Source organism: Mesoplodon densirostris, chromosome 10, assembly GCF_025265405.1.
Source record: "Mesoplodon densirostris isolate mMesDen1 chromosome 10, mMesDen1 primary haplotype, whole genome shotgun sequence".
NCBI classification, from domain to species: domain Eukaryota; kingdom Metazoa; phylum Chordata; class Mammalia; order Artiodactyla; family Ziphiidae; genus Mesoplodon; species Mesoplodon densirostris.
The window spans coordinates 75,796,913-75,811,200 of NC_082670.1; the positions used below are offsets into that span (position 1 = coordinate 75,796,913).

A 14,288-nucleotide genomic window follows, 5' to 3' on the forward strand; every position below is an offset into this window, starting at 1 on the left:
ACGGACAGGCCAGGAGCCTGGTTTCCATCCAAGTCAGGTTCACACTCTACTACCTTTAGAGCAGTGTTGTCCCAGCTTCAACCTTTTGCTTCCCACCATCATAATACATTGTCTTTTCTTTGTACCACCTGCAGAATTACTGAACAGATCTTTTTAAATTTCATTTGACTGGCACTTTTTCTTAATTATCTCTTCTAACCTCAGCCTGAACAGCCACATGTGAAGTCGTAAATTGAGATATGGTCATTATATTTTTCTGATACATAGGTTAGCCAGGGGAGTAACATGACCAGGTTTTCCTTTTTAAAAGATGGCCCAGAGAGTCCTTGAACCCCATGCAGAAAACTCTCACCTGTTCCCTAGTGGAGGCTCCCCAGAAAAGCAAATCAAGGGGTGAGAAGAGGAAGGTCCCCTTAAGCCCTATCCCAGTGCTATGGAACTGCCCAAGAGCCGTCTCTGTGTATGCTTGCATGGGAGTGCAGGGGGGCAGAAAGCAGCCCCTGCTCCTTGTCCTAGGAGGAGTTCATGGACTGACATGGTTCCCCTGGCTGCACAAGGGTTGAGACCATACCATCCCCTCTTCTCCCAGCATGAAGCAGACCAGCTCTCCCATCTCCATCTCTGGCCCACTCACAGACTGACGAGGGTTCTTTTCGTTCCCATCTGGAGGGAAGCAAGCTCCTTTGGGCTGGGAATCTGAGATTCTTGGCTAACTGGCAGGGCCCCCTCCCTTACCACCTCATTCCCTGATGTGCTGAGCCTGCCTCACTACCACTGTGAGAGGCCCTTCTTCCTGGACCTTGGCAGGAAGAAGCAGTGGTTAGTGCTCTGGAAGCAGATACATTTGGAGTTCAGCTCTATCACTGAGGAGCTGGGTATGGACAACTCTCTCAAATCCTTAGTTCCTGTCAGTCCAATGGTGATAACAATAGAACCTGCTTGTAGACTTGTGTGAAGCATTGACCACTGTCATGAGTCAGGAGCAATGGTAACACACTGGTCAAGAAGACAGGTTTGACCCCCAGCCCCTGGTACCTGCAGCCCTCTTCCACAGGGGGTACTGCTTGCAGAGAGCTATTGACACCTTTCCTACCCCAGATTCTGACACCTGTGGCTTCACCTCCACTGATCCTTTGCTAACCCAGAATGCCCAGCAGAACAATGGGTTAACTGAACAATGGACTAGGCAACCACATGCTGGGATCCTCAGCCACCTTTGAAAATGGGGCTTTCCAAGAATTTTGAAAGACACGGGGAAAGGCTTATGATACAAGGTCATGTGTGTTAGGCAAGATTCTTAAGTTTGATGACAAGGATAGGTCCACCTTTTTGACAGAGGGCCAGGATAAGAGCAAGAGAACAGATTACCAGGCATCACAGCGAACCCTTATCCAAGCAAGTCAGCTAAATGGATGACTGCAGCCAAAATGATCAGGTCACCCCTCAGAGGGTTGGATGCAAAGTGACAGGTGCAGAAAACACCTATTTTAAAAAGCACCATTTTGTGGTACAAAATGGGATGTCTCAAGGTATAATATTAGCAGATAACATTTGCCCAGTACTCCGTGCTGTGCAAAGAACATTACCCCCATCATGTTGTGAAACCTTCCTCAGGTAAGTGCAGTGCTGTTGTATCCATTCTACTCTTAAGGAAACTCAGGTTTGCAGGGCTTATGTTCACAGAGCTCAGGGCTACATAAGTAGGAAGTGGTGAGTGTGATATGAACCTAGACCCACATTCTTAGAGCAGATCTAAGCCATTCACATACTACTTCATATACTCTCTGTACCATTATTTACTTAATACTTCACTTGTAAATCAGCCTGAAACTTTCTTCACTTAACTAAATTTTGATAGGAAACACATCATTTCTAAAAAGAAAAGCCAGTGTCAATTTGCATTATAGAAGATAATTGTAAAAAAAATTATAAAAACAAAATAATAGTATTAAATAATTGATTCCAAGGTTCTGAACTTGAAGTCTGTTCTCTCTTTTTCTTTTAAGTTAGTATTAAAGGCAAATGTTAAAGATATACTAATGGAAAGTTTCTTTTTGATATAATTGGAAGAATGGAAGAAATTTTTAAAAGGGCTGCCTCTTACTAGTGGTTCTGGCTATGAAGTTTAACACAGGCCCTATATTCCACCTAAAATCATCTCGCTCTACACTGTTTTTCCTAAGAAAGCAAAATAGGCCATGGGAAGATGATGGAGGGCTGAGGAGTGAGGACCATAGGGGATTGTTCAGACTTGGGGTATGTATCCCTGCCTCCTAGGGCTCCCCTTAGCCCTGGACATCAGCGCCATCACCACCCTCCATAAGCCCATGCTGCACCCTCACCTGTTGGCCCAGGCTTCTCAGAGAACCCAGAAGGTTAAGTTCTTCCCAGTGCTTCCTAGCTGGTCCTTAGCACATGCTCCACTCCTAGAAGAGGAAACTTCTTTAAACAAGCAAGGCATGTCTCTTCCAATATGCTAATTCCATTTAGGTGATCAAATTAGAAAGCCACCTTCATGATAAGAGGAAATGAACTCTAATCTAAAATCAGGTGTCCAAGCTCACAAAAGGTGGCCTCCTTAACAAAAGAACTTTCCTGATTGGGTTTACTGAGATGACAAAAGTCTTTCTTCCTACTGTCACCCTGGAGCCCTGACAACCAGGTTCATTCAACAACAAGGCTTTTACAGTTGAAGTTAAGTTTCTGGAGCATGATAGGACATCTGGTTGATCCAAAGTCACATAAGCACATGTTGGAAACTGTATAGCTCCCCGGAGATGGAAACTCAGGGGATTAGGGAGGTATTTGAGGCCCCTAAAGATAGTGGACTTTACTTTTATTGAAATCCCCAGACTTAGGTGCCCAGAATTGCTGGCTTACTGTTTAAGGAAAGGCATCCCACCTTCCTTACCACTCTTAATCCTCTTGCACCATATAAGAAGATGTAGAAGCCCATATATAAGGCCACTATTTAATATATGCCCAGTAAATCAAGAAAGTGTGAACATATAGGAACTGATAACAATTACCCTGTGAGTCTGTTTCTCAAAGCTTCCTCTACTAGGCAATGTACTAAGCTCTTTATAGCATTATCTCACTTAATAATAGGTAGACACTGCTATTACCCTTGGCTAAAGAAACAGAGGCTCAGAAAGTTTAAATATCTCGCCAAGTCTCACAACTAGCAATCCAGCTTTTAGCCTTTATTACCCTAGAGCCATTAGGAACAATAAAGGACAATAATAGTAATAGTTTAAATAATAGTTAAAATATTAAAAAATAATAATAATGGCTAAAATAATACAATAAAACATTCATTGAACTTTTTACTGTGTGTTTGGTATGGTAAAATTGCTTTATATCCACTATTCCCACTGAATCCTTATTACACTCCCATGAAGTGGGTACCACTTGACCCCGTTTTTAGATGAGGATATGTGAAATAACTTTCTCAGTATAACTCAGCTAGTAAAAGATAAATGAAACAAAGTATAATAAGGGGATAGAGGAAGATCAGCTACAGAAAATTAACCAGCAGTGTCTGAAATACAGGCACTTCTGTTTTAGGCTTTTCCTAAGGTCTGGGAACGAGAGACCCAGGTATGACATACCTTAATCTAAGTTATCCTTCCTCTGGTTCCCACAAGAGCCTTGGGAAAAAGGTGTGCATGGCAGGCAGAGTGAGCCATGGTTGAACATGGCTCTCTCATCTAGGAGAGGAGAGCTCCAGGGAGCAGAGTGCAAATTATACCTTTTTCTCTTGATTAACACCTTGTAAAGATGAGTCTACTCTTGGGGTTTTCCCAGAAGATAGAATTCTCTTTTTTCCCTTAGCTTCATAGATTTTCCCACAAGCAATCAGACTTCCTGTACTTTTTATTAAGAATTCCAGACACCCCAGCAATAATTTCCGGACACCACAGCCTCTGTTAATGTAATGAGCCATTTTATAATTGGGTTCACTTCATTAGCCCAAAGTCTCTGCACTTGGAAGGGAAGCACCTCCTTCCCCGGGCTGTTGGATATTGAGCCTCCTGGCCTCCAGAAGAGTATGATTCAGGATGAGGGCCCCTTTGGCAGCCCCAAGTGCTGGAAGGCCTTGTGTCCCATCTGTTCTCTTATTACTCCATGGGACTGCACATTAGAATGGACAGGAAGACTGGTTCTATTTCAGATGAAACAAAAATTAGAGATTTCATCTGTATGTTGATTTGGGGCCCAAAACAAATGTTGGACATTGCCATACACAAGTTTAAGGTTTCTGAGAGACTCATCCACAGAATGTGTTTTGAGATTTGTTCAGTTTCTGTTCTTACATCTACATTAGGTTATATCCATAGGCCATCAACCAACAACAAAACATTCTGATGTTATTTTCTCCGACTGTTCTCCTGGGAGGGATGTTAACCAGATAGTTTCTGAATGTCAGAAGTCTTTCTCAGGTACAGGCTTGAGGAGGACTGACTATGTACCTCCAATAGCAATCAGCTTCTACTTTTCAGCTCATGTTCAATATTTACTTTAGCTCAAACTTTAAAGATGAACTAGGTAATATTTGGGTAAAGTAGTGAATGTCTTAAATACATGCAAACCTCAACTGGAGCACCTGTCATGTGTTAGACATTATGCTAGAGACTGGAGAAGTCAGAAATAATGAGGTGATTCCTTCCCCACAAAGAGCCCATTCTTATGGGGGAGGCACTGCCTTATCTAGAACAAGGCAGAGAAAAGAAAGACAACCAGCTAGGGTTGAGAAGCAGGCAGAAAAGTAAGTGTAGCATTTTCATGTATTAGGGTGAAGGTAATAATGGAAAAAATTCTCAGGGTTTTATGGAGACATGGTATGGAAAGGATGGTGCAACAGGAGAGACCTTTTATAGGGGAAGATCCTGAGGCTGAGCTCATAACATGGGTGAGAATCAGCTTGGGGAGATGGGAAGGAGCAGTGCTCTGGGCAGCTCACACTGTGTGAGTAAAAGTCTAAGTGGGGGAAAACAACTGCAGGGGTGGTGTTGTCGCTGTCGTGTGCCCTTGAGAGGCAATAAGTGAAAGAAGGCAGTGCTGGGTAACTAGGTAGGGGCCAGACCCGAGGGAGACTTGATGGCTGGGCCCATGGATTTTATCTTATACATGAAAGAGGTCTTTAGTGCATTTTACAAAGGGGAGCAACAGAGTCAGAGTTACCTTTGACTTTGATTAATCTGAAGGATGACTTAGTTGGGGCCAAGCTTTGAGGCAGGAAGAGCAGATATGACCATTATGGCAATCTGTTATATTAAATCTACATGAATGGTAAGGTGGGGAAGCAGAGTTGAATCTGAGTGATTTCTGGAGGAAAAATTAGTAATTACTTAGGTCAAGAAGTTGGGGATGAAAGAGAAAGAAGAGTTTGCAGCTGAGGAGTCTGGGTGGTTGGTGGTGCCGCTGACTGAGAGAGAAGAGCAGGAAGAGCAGCGCTAAGGGAAAGAGCCACCATGCTGGACTGCGTGAGTCTGGGGCGCCTATGGGATGTCCAGGCAGAGATGACCGACACACACTTGGATACTGGGATCTGCCACTGAGGGGAGAGGCCAAGGCTGGAGCACAGACCTGGAGATCAATAGCATCCAGGTGGTTAATGAATCGTGTTGGGGGAGAGAGAGCTAAAGTAGACAAGGGACACTGGGGACAGAAACTTAGGGAAAACTAGTGCTTCCAGGGTGGGTGGAGGATGAGGGTCCTATGAAAGGGAGGAAACCCGGGAGTGTGGGTCCTGGCAGCTGAGGGACTAGAGAGTGTCAAGGAGGAGGGGGCAGTCGGCTAATACAACCAGGAAGAGAGAGAGCTTTCTATAGGGTTTGGCAGTTAGGAGTCTACTAGCAACTGTAAAGAAAGGAGCTCCGGTGGCATCTTGATAGGCAAGGGGTCACAGCAGAGGCAGACTCTAGTAGGGTCGGGCACGAGTGAGCAACAAGGAAGTAGAGATGGCAGTTGAACAGTGAGTAGAGGACATTGTGTGGGAAGGTCAGCTCAGTCTCTGCATCCCAGGGAGGAAGCAGAGAGTTTAGGATAACTTTGTAGGATCTGCACTCAATTCAGTTTCTTTTGTTTCCCTCCTTCCTCCTTTTCTGCTTTCTCCTTTCTCTACCCTTCTTCCCTCCATCCCAGCCACCCCTCCATAACCACATGGTATGACCTTGGCTGTCACAGAACTTATATTCTGGCAGGGAGACAGGCATTAAATAATTAAAGGCCTTGACTGATGCCTTGATTACTTATAGTCAACCTCACAAATAATTGATGATTATCATTTTGACACAAGAAAAGTAGAGGGCATTAAGGGGGGCATATGCATGGAGTTTTACCTTCTTTTGAGTATTACTTCCTACAAGCAAACTAAGAAGTGAAGGAATGTAAATTAGAAGGCACTGAATATATTAGTTGAATATAAAATATTATTTGTTTGGTCTCATTGTGAGTTTGAATTTCCAACCAAATACCACTTTTGCCTTTAATGGAAAAAGTCAAACTCTCTGAGTCTTTTTTGACCCCTGCAGTCCATATTAAACTGGGACATAAATAAAGGTAATTAATGCAGTGTTGACTGTGTCTGACATTTTTTCCAAGAGACAAGATGAAAGATACGATATACATCTCAGAGGATAGCTGGTTTATCTTTCACAGCATAATAAAATACACTTTTATCATTAGAATCAAGTAGAATCTTATTAAGACTTGCTTTGCAAGGTAACTCCAGAAGAAAATGCCTGTTGCCCTTGACTACCATGTGCATATTTACTTTATGTAATGCAAAGAAAACTTTTAATTTCTGGTGTTAAATTCCCTGAAGTTAATTTCACATCACCTTGACGTTAAGCTAACAAGCAGACAGGGTCATTCTTGTTTGTAAACTCTGTTGTCTGGATCATTTAATAGTATCATATTCAAGAATGTGAGCAGCAGAGAATTTCCAAGAAAAGTAACAGTGAGGGCTCAGAACTATGAAATAACTCATTGGAAAAAAACAGAGGATTTCTTTTTCTTCTCCCCTTTCACTGCTCTGGCAAAAGTGGGTTACATTTTCTTTCTTCAGAGAGAGAGATCAGTATGGGTTCTATGCCAGAGGCCATTTTAATACATGAATGATTTGTAGGTAAATTTATTGTAGCCAATGGGTGCAGTCAACTGTGTAATAGAAATATTGTCAAAAAGCTGAGATTATTATTTAAATAAGTGCAGTGTTAAATTTGATTACATACTTTTTAAAGCTAGTAAAACATTTCATTGCTCTCAAACTATTTCCCATAGTCCCATTTAGTCAGAAAACATAAATTAAGTGAGGCTCTGCATAGAAAATTACCCAGGCTTTGTGTCGATGGAAGCATGCATGGAAAAGCTTGGCAGCCTCACGATTTAAAGACGAAAGGATATAAAAAGGGTTGGCAGGCTCCTATGTAGGCTGGTGGGGACACTTTTATCCTTGAAGAGTTATGGAAAATGACTGCCTAGGAGAGTGCATGCTTGCAATGGCCCCTAGGGGTGTGGAATTGTAGGGAGCCTAGATGTGCCTCAGAGGGAGGCCCCTCTTGCCTTATCTCAGGTAGAGAGAAGACACCCAGGTTGACAAAATTCTGTTCACTTGGACATAAGGTCTCCAGAAACATTAGCCACTTGCCTTTTAAAAAATATAATTGTTTTTGTTTTAAATAAATCAAAGTAAGGGCTTTGGATGCCAACGTGGGTCTGTGACATTTTAAATTGTGCTATTTGCTGAGCTTATCCTGTGACAGGTCTTCATTTCCACCAAATGTCAAGGATCAGTGCCTTGCATTCATTTTAATGAAATATTGTGCTGATAAGGGTTATGAATGCCAAGTTTAAGCTGCAAATTACTAAATGTCGGGCTGCTTTCTGCTTTGTGAATTCACCAGGGAGCAAGCTAATGAAGGCTTCTTTCTCGCTTCTTCTTACAGTTAGGGATTCACGGCTATGCCTTTGCAATCACAAATAATGGATATATCCTGACACATCCAGAACTCAGACCACTGGTAAGAGACATACTTATTTCTGTGTTTCTCCCTTTATGATTTTAAAAGATTTTCTTCAGTTCTACAGTAATTACACTTTGCAGTTTTCACTTGAAACGCTCAATTCATAATACTGTCTCTAAAAGGTTGTTTTAATAGTTTATAACTAGCATTTTGACATAAAATATGTAAATAATGTAGGGTAAATATATTTACTATCATGGTTTTATATATAAATCCATATATATCTATATGTACTTATATATTTATTTCACATCTGCCAATATATGGAAAAATTTTAAACTCTGGACAGCTTGAAACCCATCATAATAGATACCTTTATGTAACAAATGGTCTCTAACACTTCAGTCTGAGACCAACTTATTGAAAGTTACATTTGATACAACAGATTAGATCCAAGATCCCTGGAAATTCATTCTGATGGGATTTGCCCCCAAAATACATTACCCAAGCCCAGTGCCTGCTGCCTTGAAGGTATTCAACAGTACCTTTTGTGTTTAATTGAAACAGTTGAGATTTTCTCCTTGTCCTGCCTAAGCTGTATCCAGTAGCATTGTTTGGTGAGCTGACCAAAGTAAACCATTTTCTTTCAGCATCATTTTCACTCTCTCAGAAGTGAGTGGGGTTAGGTCAAACCCAGGACAGCCCAGAATATCACGGTCCATTCTGATCCCTGGGGAGAGGCTGTCTGGATCACTGTGTTGAGGAGCATTCTGAAGGGCAGCCAGGCTTGTCAGATAGGAGGCCCTGGTCCACTGCGGACTCTGGAGGTGCACAGGCAGTGAGTGCACCACATGTTTGCCATCCCTGGACTAGTTGTAATGTGTTGAAAAAAGGACATCCCTTTCGGTCTGTGGTTAGCTAATTTTAAAGAAGATATAAAAGTATAAAGAGTAATATAGTAAACTCTGCTTTTGAATGTTAAGAAAGTGTAGTTCAGGGCTCCCCTGGTGGCGCAGTGGTTGGGAGTCCGCCTGCCGATGCAGGGGACATGGGTTCGTGCCCCGGTCCGGGAAGATCCTGCATGCCGCAGAGCAGCTGGGCCTGTGAGCCATGGCCGCTGAGCCTGCGCGTCCGGAGCCTGTGCTCCGCAATGGGAGAGGCCACAACAGTGAGAGGCCCGGGTACTGCAAAAACAAAACAAAACAAAGAAAGTGTAGTTCATTTCCTATAGCCGTACACACACACACACATGCACGCACACACGCACATCCACCCCACATGTCTTTTTCCCTTTCATCAAAATTAGAAAATAGCAGCAATGCCTGCTATGCAAATGTTTATTGGTGAAACATCGTGGGGACCAGTTTGCTTCTCGCTTGAATCACTGTTTAGAAAAAGTCCGTGTTTTAGCTCCATCATCATCCAACTTTGCTCTAATTGCCCTGGTATTAATGGAGTCATGGCCACATCATGTGGATCCCATATGCATGCTTCAGGATGGGATTTAAGGTAATACTTGACTTCAACAATCTTTTTATCAAAAAGGGGTTGAGTTAACTGGTTAGCTAATTCCACACATAACTCAGAATCATTGAAAAGTCTGATTGAAAAAGCTCCTAACTTTTTAAGGATATTTAAGTCTAAAAACATATTTAAGTTTAAAAAGCTTAGCACATTACCCGTTTCTAAGCCTTCCAGTGGGGGCTGCCTGTTGGTGGGTGGTAGGAGTTATGTACTTGGTGTGGCTGAGTATGGGCTCCTAGTGCTTATTTATTCCAAGTTGGAGTGTATCAGAGTAAATGAAACAATCAAACCTGGATCTTCCGCTAGTGAATGAATTAACTTTCTCTGTATCAGCTTTTAAAGAAGGAACAAAATGGAACCAGATGTCAGAAGTCACCAAGGTACCTTTCCTTTCTCTATAGCAATGGAAATGAGTAGCTCCCATCTGCACAGTCAACTCACGAAGTCTTTCTGGTCTTTTATATCTCCTGGTCATGCAGCAAATGGTCTGTTTGCAAATAATCCATCTCATGCACTTTCCAGAGCTGTGGCCACTGAGAGGGCAGCCAAAAGGCTCTTATAAAAACAGGCCAACCAGTCAACACTGATCGTCTCCTGACAGTGCAAATACTCACAAATACAAGTCATTTTTGTTCTTCTCACTGTTGAAACATTGCACTGAATGATTTCACTGGAAATGGTAGCTAGGGTCAAATTCCCATAAATGGGTTGACCCAAGCAAATGCTGCACATCTCACTTGTGAGAACCCAAGCCCAAACCAGATGAAATATTTTGCAATTGATCCATGATAAGAACATAAGAAGTGGCCAGGTCAGTGAGCCATCTATCCCATTTATCAGTCTGTGACCCTGAGGCCCTGACATATTTAGAAGAGGTTTGGCATGATGCCCACCATTGAGGATTACATGAACTAACCCATATGAATGTGAGCAGTAGTGAGTGTTGACCCTGCCTTGAGTTTTGCATTTTCCTACTGGGAAAAAGACAGCGGTAAAGTGGAAGGAATTCCACTTCAGCAGTACACAAGTTGTCCTTGATTCCTGGTCCTGCCATATCCCAGCTGTGTGACTTTGGACAAGTCACACAGCCTCTCTGAGCATCATTTTCTCTTGTAATCTTGCCATAACCAAAGTATATAATATTACTGGTTGTCAGTGTAAATGGGATAATGCAAGTAAAGAGCCTTGTGTGACAAAGCAGGCCCCAGGACATTTTGCGGACAGTGGTGGTTATACAGGCACCCTGTTTGTGTTTTATTGATTTTATTGAACTATGCCTGGCTGCTATAAGGGTTGGGAGGACATGGTGGTGGTGGATGCTTGGTGGTGGGGGTGGATTTAAAGAACACTTTTTATTATTCAGTTGGTTCAGATTATTATGATAAACATTGGTGAGGGATTGTATACACACAAAAACAAGTGAATAGATACAGAGTCCTTGGAATCATGCAGTCTGCATGCAGTTCTACTTTGAACCTGGTATCAACTTAGTCTGCGCAACCTCAGCTAGCCTGTTTATGCCTGCTGTCTCTCCCCCTCCCTCTGTCTCTCTGTATCTGTCTGTCTCTGTCTGTCTGTCTGTCTCTCTCTCTCTCTCTCTCTCTCTCTCTCTCTCACACACACACACACACACACACACACACACACACACCCTCAATTTTCTGGGCCAACTCTGAGCTAGAAGACAAGCAGACAGTAGCTACACTGGGATGTTCTGTGTGAGCCCTACTACATGAGGAAACCGAAGTGTTTTGTTGTTGTTGCTATTGTCTGTTTGTTTTCAGAGTAGCAATAAGGATATACTAGCAGCTGCAGTAACTGAAGAATGACAGTTAAGAATCAATCCACATGGGGGGAATGACCCCAGCTCTGGCACATACAAGTCGTTTGTTTCTCTCTGTCTTTTTCACATGAGCAACAAAAGCAGAAAGCTTCATGCCTCCTTCTCCCTCACCACCAGCCTCTCAGCACAGAGGAGGAACTCAGGAGGGGAATGGATGAAGGGATCCTCCAAAGCCACTGTTCGGTTTTCTCTTACTTTGGGTCCTTTAGGATAATGTAATTGGTGTGCTTCCCCCAGAAACCTGGTGTCTGCACCAGATGTAAATGCACCAGGTCAGACCCTCACGCACGGCTGGGGAGAGCCAGCTGCCAGCAGCTTCCTTGGCCAGCTCCGGCGGGGTATCCTCACTCCAACCTGATTGGCCTTCTCCAAGCCCAGCCATATAATCGAATCCTTGTTACAAATGGATGTTCCCCTCGGTTCTGGCCAAGGCTGCTAGCTTAGCACGGTGGGTGCGAGTGGCAGGTTGTGGCCAGCGCAGAGGATGGAGCAGGCTCACTTAAAATAACTCCTATTCCCTCTCCATCTGCCACTGAGATTGTTTCTGCCCCTGCAGGCAGAGGAAAGAAGTGGGTTTCCTGAAGCACAATACCAATATTTTTCTTATTTTTCTAATAAAATTTCCCCCCCAAACTTAATATTTGGCTTGATTTTATCCAGTATTTTCTTTCATCTTGTATGATTTGGGTGTGAATCATGAAGTGTCTCCAAAAACAGCACAGATGTAGGAGCCTTACTCAGCAGACTGGCTTTGGTTTAATTGGCAAAGCTGCCCAAGTAAGACTTTTCTGTTGATAAGTGGGCTCTCTGTAGTCTTTGTCCAAGTGTTTCTCAGCCACTCTGTCCTTGCCACCTGCTTGTGACTTCTGGTAGACTAACCGATGTTGATTCAACAAACATTTATCCGGTTCCTGGTGTGCTGGGTCCCGTGTGTTAGACTGGGGGCTGATGGAGCTATCTTAACATGGGCTGGGGGCCATATCACGGGTGGGGAATAGGACAATAGCACAGCAAGAAGGATTCAAGTCAGACCTTGAGGAATGCTTTTTGAGTAGTTATTAAACATCTGGAAGTTTTTCTTGTTCTCTGCCCCTCTTTAACATTCAGGTTAGAACTATTTCAAAGCATAGTTACTTTTAAATGGAGTTACTGTTTAAATGGATTCTTCTTGCACTTTATTCTTCCCATGTCTCTGAGAGCTTTATGAATTTTTCTTAAAATGTGGAGCCCCTAATATCTCTTTTTCTTTTGCCCTACAGAGCATTGAGGGCGATAAGACTAGGAAGGGACCACCTTTGCCATGATCTTATTTTCTTTGAAATTTTGGTAATCCATGTGCCCCTCGGTTTTAGAAGAAAGGAACATCTGAGTTGATTGCCTTTCCCAAGAAGGCCTGGAATGTGGGCCTAGTCAAACCACCAAGAGAACACAAAGAAGGCTCCCTTCCAGCAGCCACAGCACAGGCAAGCCTCCACAGAGGAGCCTGGGGCAGGCAAAATCTAGGACTCACTTCCATGAAACCCACGTTGACATTTGCCAAAAGCTGTTTGCACTGTATCTTCAAGCCCAGAAGATGAGGAAGGATGCTGAAGGGTTTCTATTCTGGATGAAAATTAGCCAGTCACATGGGCCACTGTATGTAGTGGTGGATGAGATGGAAGTTGGGAACGATGGAGAGAAATCTTCATTCCTTCCCTCAATGTTTGTTAGATGGCCACCATGTTCTAGGGCTGAGCAAGCTGCTCAGAGTGGTTGCAGAGAAGTGCCCCATTTCAGAGAACTCAAAATCAAATAGAATGGATGCGATTTTATATGTAGGGTGTAAAAGTAACCATAGACACAACTAGGGAAGATGTATTTTGTATTTGTTATTGTTGTTGTTGGTCTTAGTCATTTTTTTCACATTCGTTGATTCCTTTTTGTGTGGCAGACACTGTTCAAAGTGTTTTAAGTTGTTAAGGTTTTTAATCATTAACTAATTTAATAGCAAGCCTAGGATGCTGGAGTAGTAGAAAGGCCCAGAGCCTCAAGGGAAGGGTGTGCATGACGGCAGGCCTGGGTGGAAGGTGGGTCTAGAAGGCAGCCTGGAGTCAGATTGTAGACAACTGGGGGTGCCAGGCTGAGGAGCTGGGGTTCTCCATGAGGCAGTGCATATCCCCATGTTACAAACAGGAAAGTGAGACACCAAGTGATATGGTGGTAAAATGACTAGAAAGAGCCAGAACCCGGAGCCCCCAGATCAGTTTGGATGTGCTAAATTCACTGTGCTACGTTGGTTGGTTCTTCAGGAAATGGGAGGCAGAGTGGCTGGAGGATGGGAGTGACCGAGAAGCCTGGTCTTTGCAGCCACATGGATGAATAACAGGGTCATCATCAGGCGATTATAGTGAGAATCTGTCTAGACTAGTGCTGTCCAGGAAGAAGGTAACGCAAGCCACAAACATGAGCTGCCTGTGTAAGTTAACATTTTCTAGTAGCTACATCTAAAAAGCAAATAGGTGAAATTAAGTTTAAGACTATATTTTATTAGACCCAGTATATCCCAAATCACATTATTTCAACATACAATCAATATAAAAATTATTAATGAAATATTGGCCATTTTTTATACTAATCTTTGAAAGCTGGTGTATATTTTACACCCACAGCACATCTCAATTCCGACATTTGAGGAGCTCAAGAGCCACATGTGGCTTGAGGCTGCCCTATGGAACAAAACAAGTCTAGAGTGTAGCCAGACGTTTTGAACCAGATGTTTTAAACCCAGTCTAGAGTGTAAACAGATGGTAGCACCTCCTCTTTCCTGAAAGTGGATTAGAACAAGCTCCACCACTACCACCAGTCTTTCATCCTGGGAGTCTGTGCAAACAGTCGGGGGCTACGTAGTCTCCTCCATTGTGGCCTCGGCATCTCCCTCCCAGGCTGTCGGGAGTTGTCTGGAATTCAAGGTC

The 14,288-nt window shown here is 43.2% G+C and overlaps 1 protein-coding gene across 1 annotated transcript in view; it reads left to right on the forward strand.

Annotated features, from left to right (window-relative positions):
• CACNA2D3 (calcium voltage-gated channel auxiliary subunit alpha2delta 3) overlaps positions 1-14,288 on the forward strand; it is a 794,881-nt gene that overhangs the window by 586,825 nt on the left and 193,768 nt on the right. Inside the window, exon 17 of the mRNA XM_060109938.1 lies at positions 7,953-8,027. Within this exon, the coding sequence (XP_059965921.1) occupies positions 7,953-8,027 (75 nt within the window). The remainder of the gene's footprint in view (positions 1-7,952; positions 8,028-14,288) is intronic.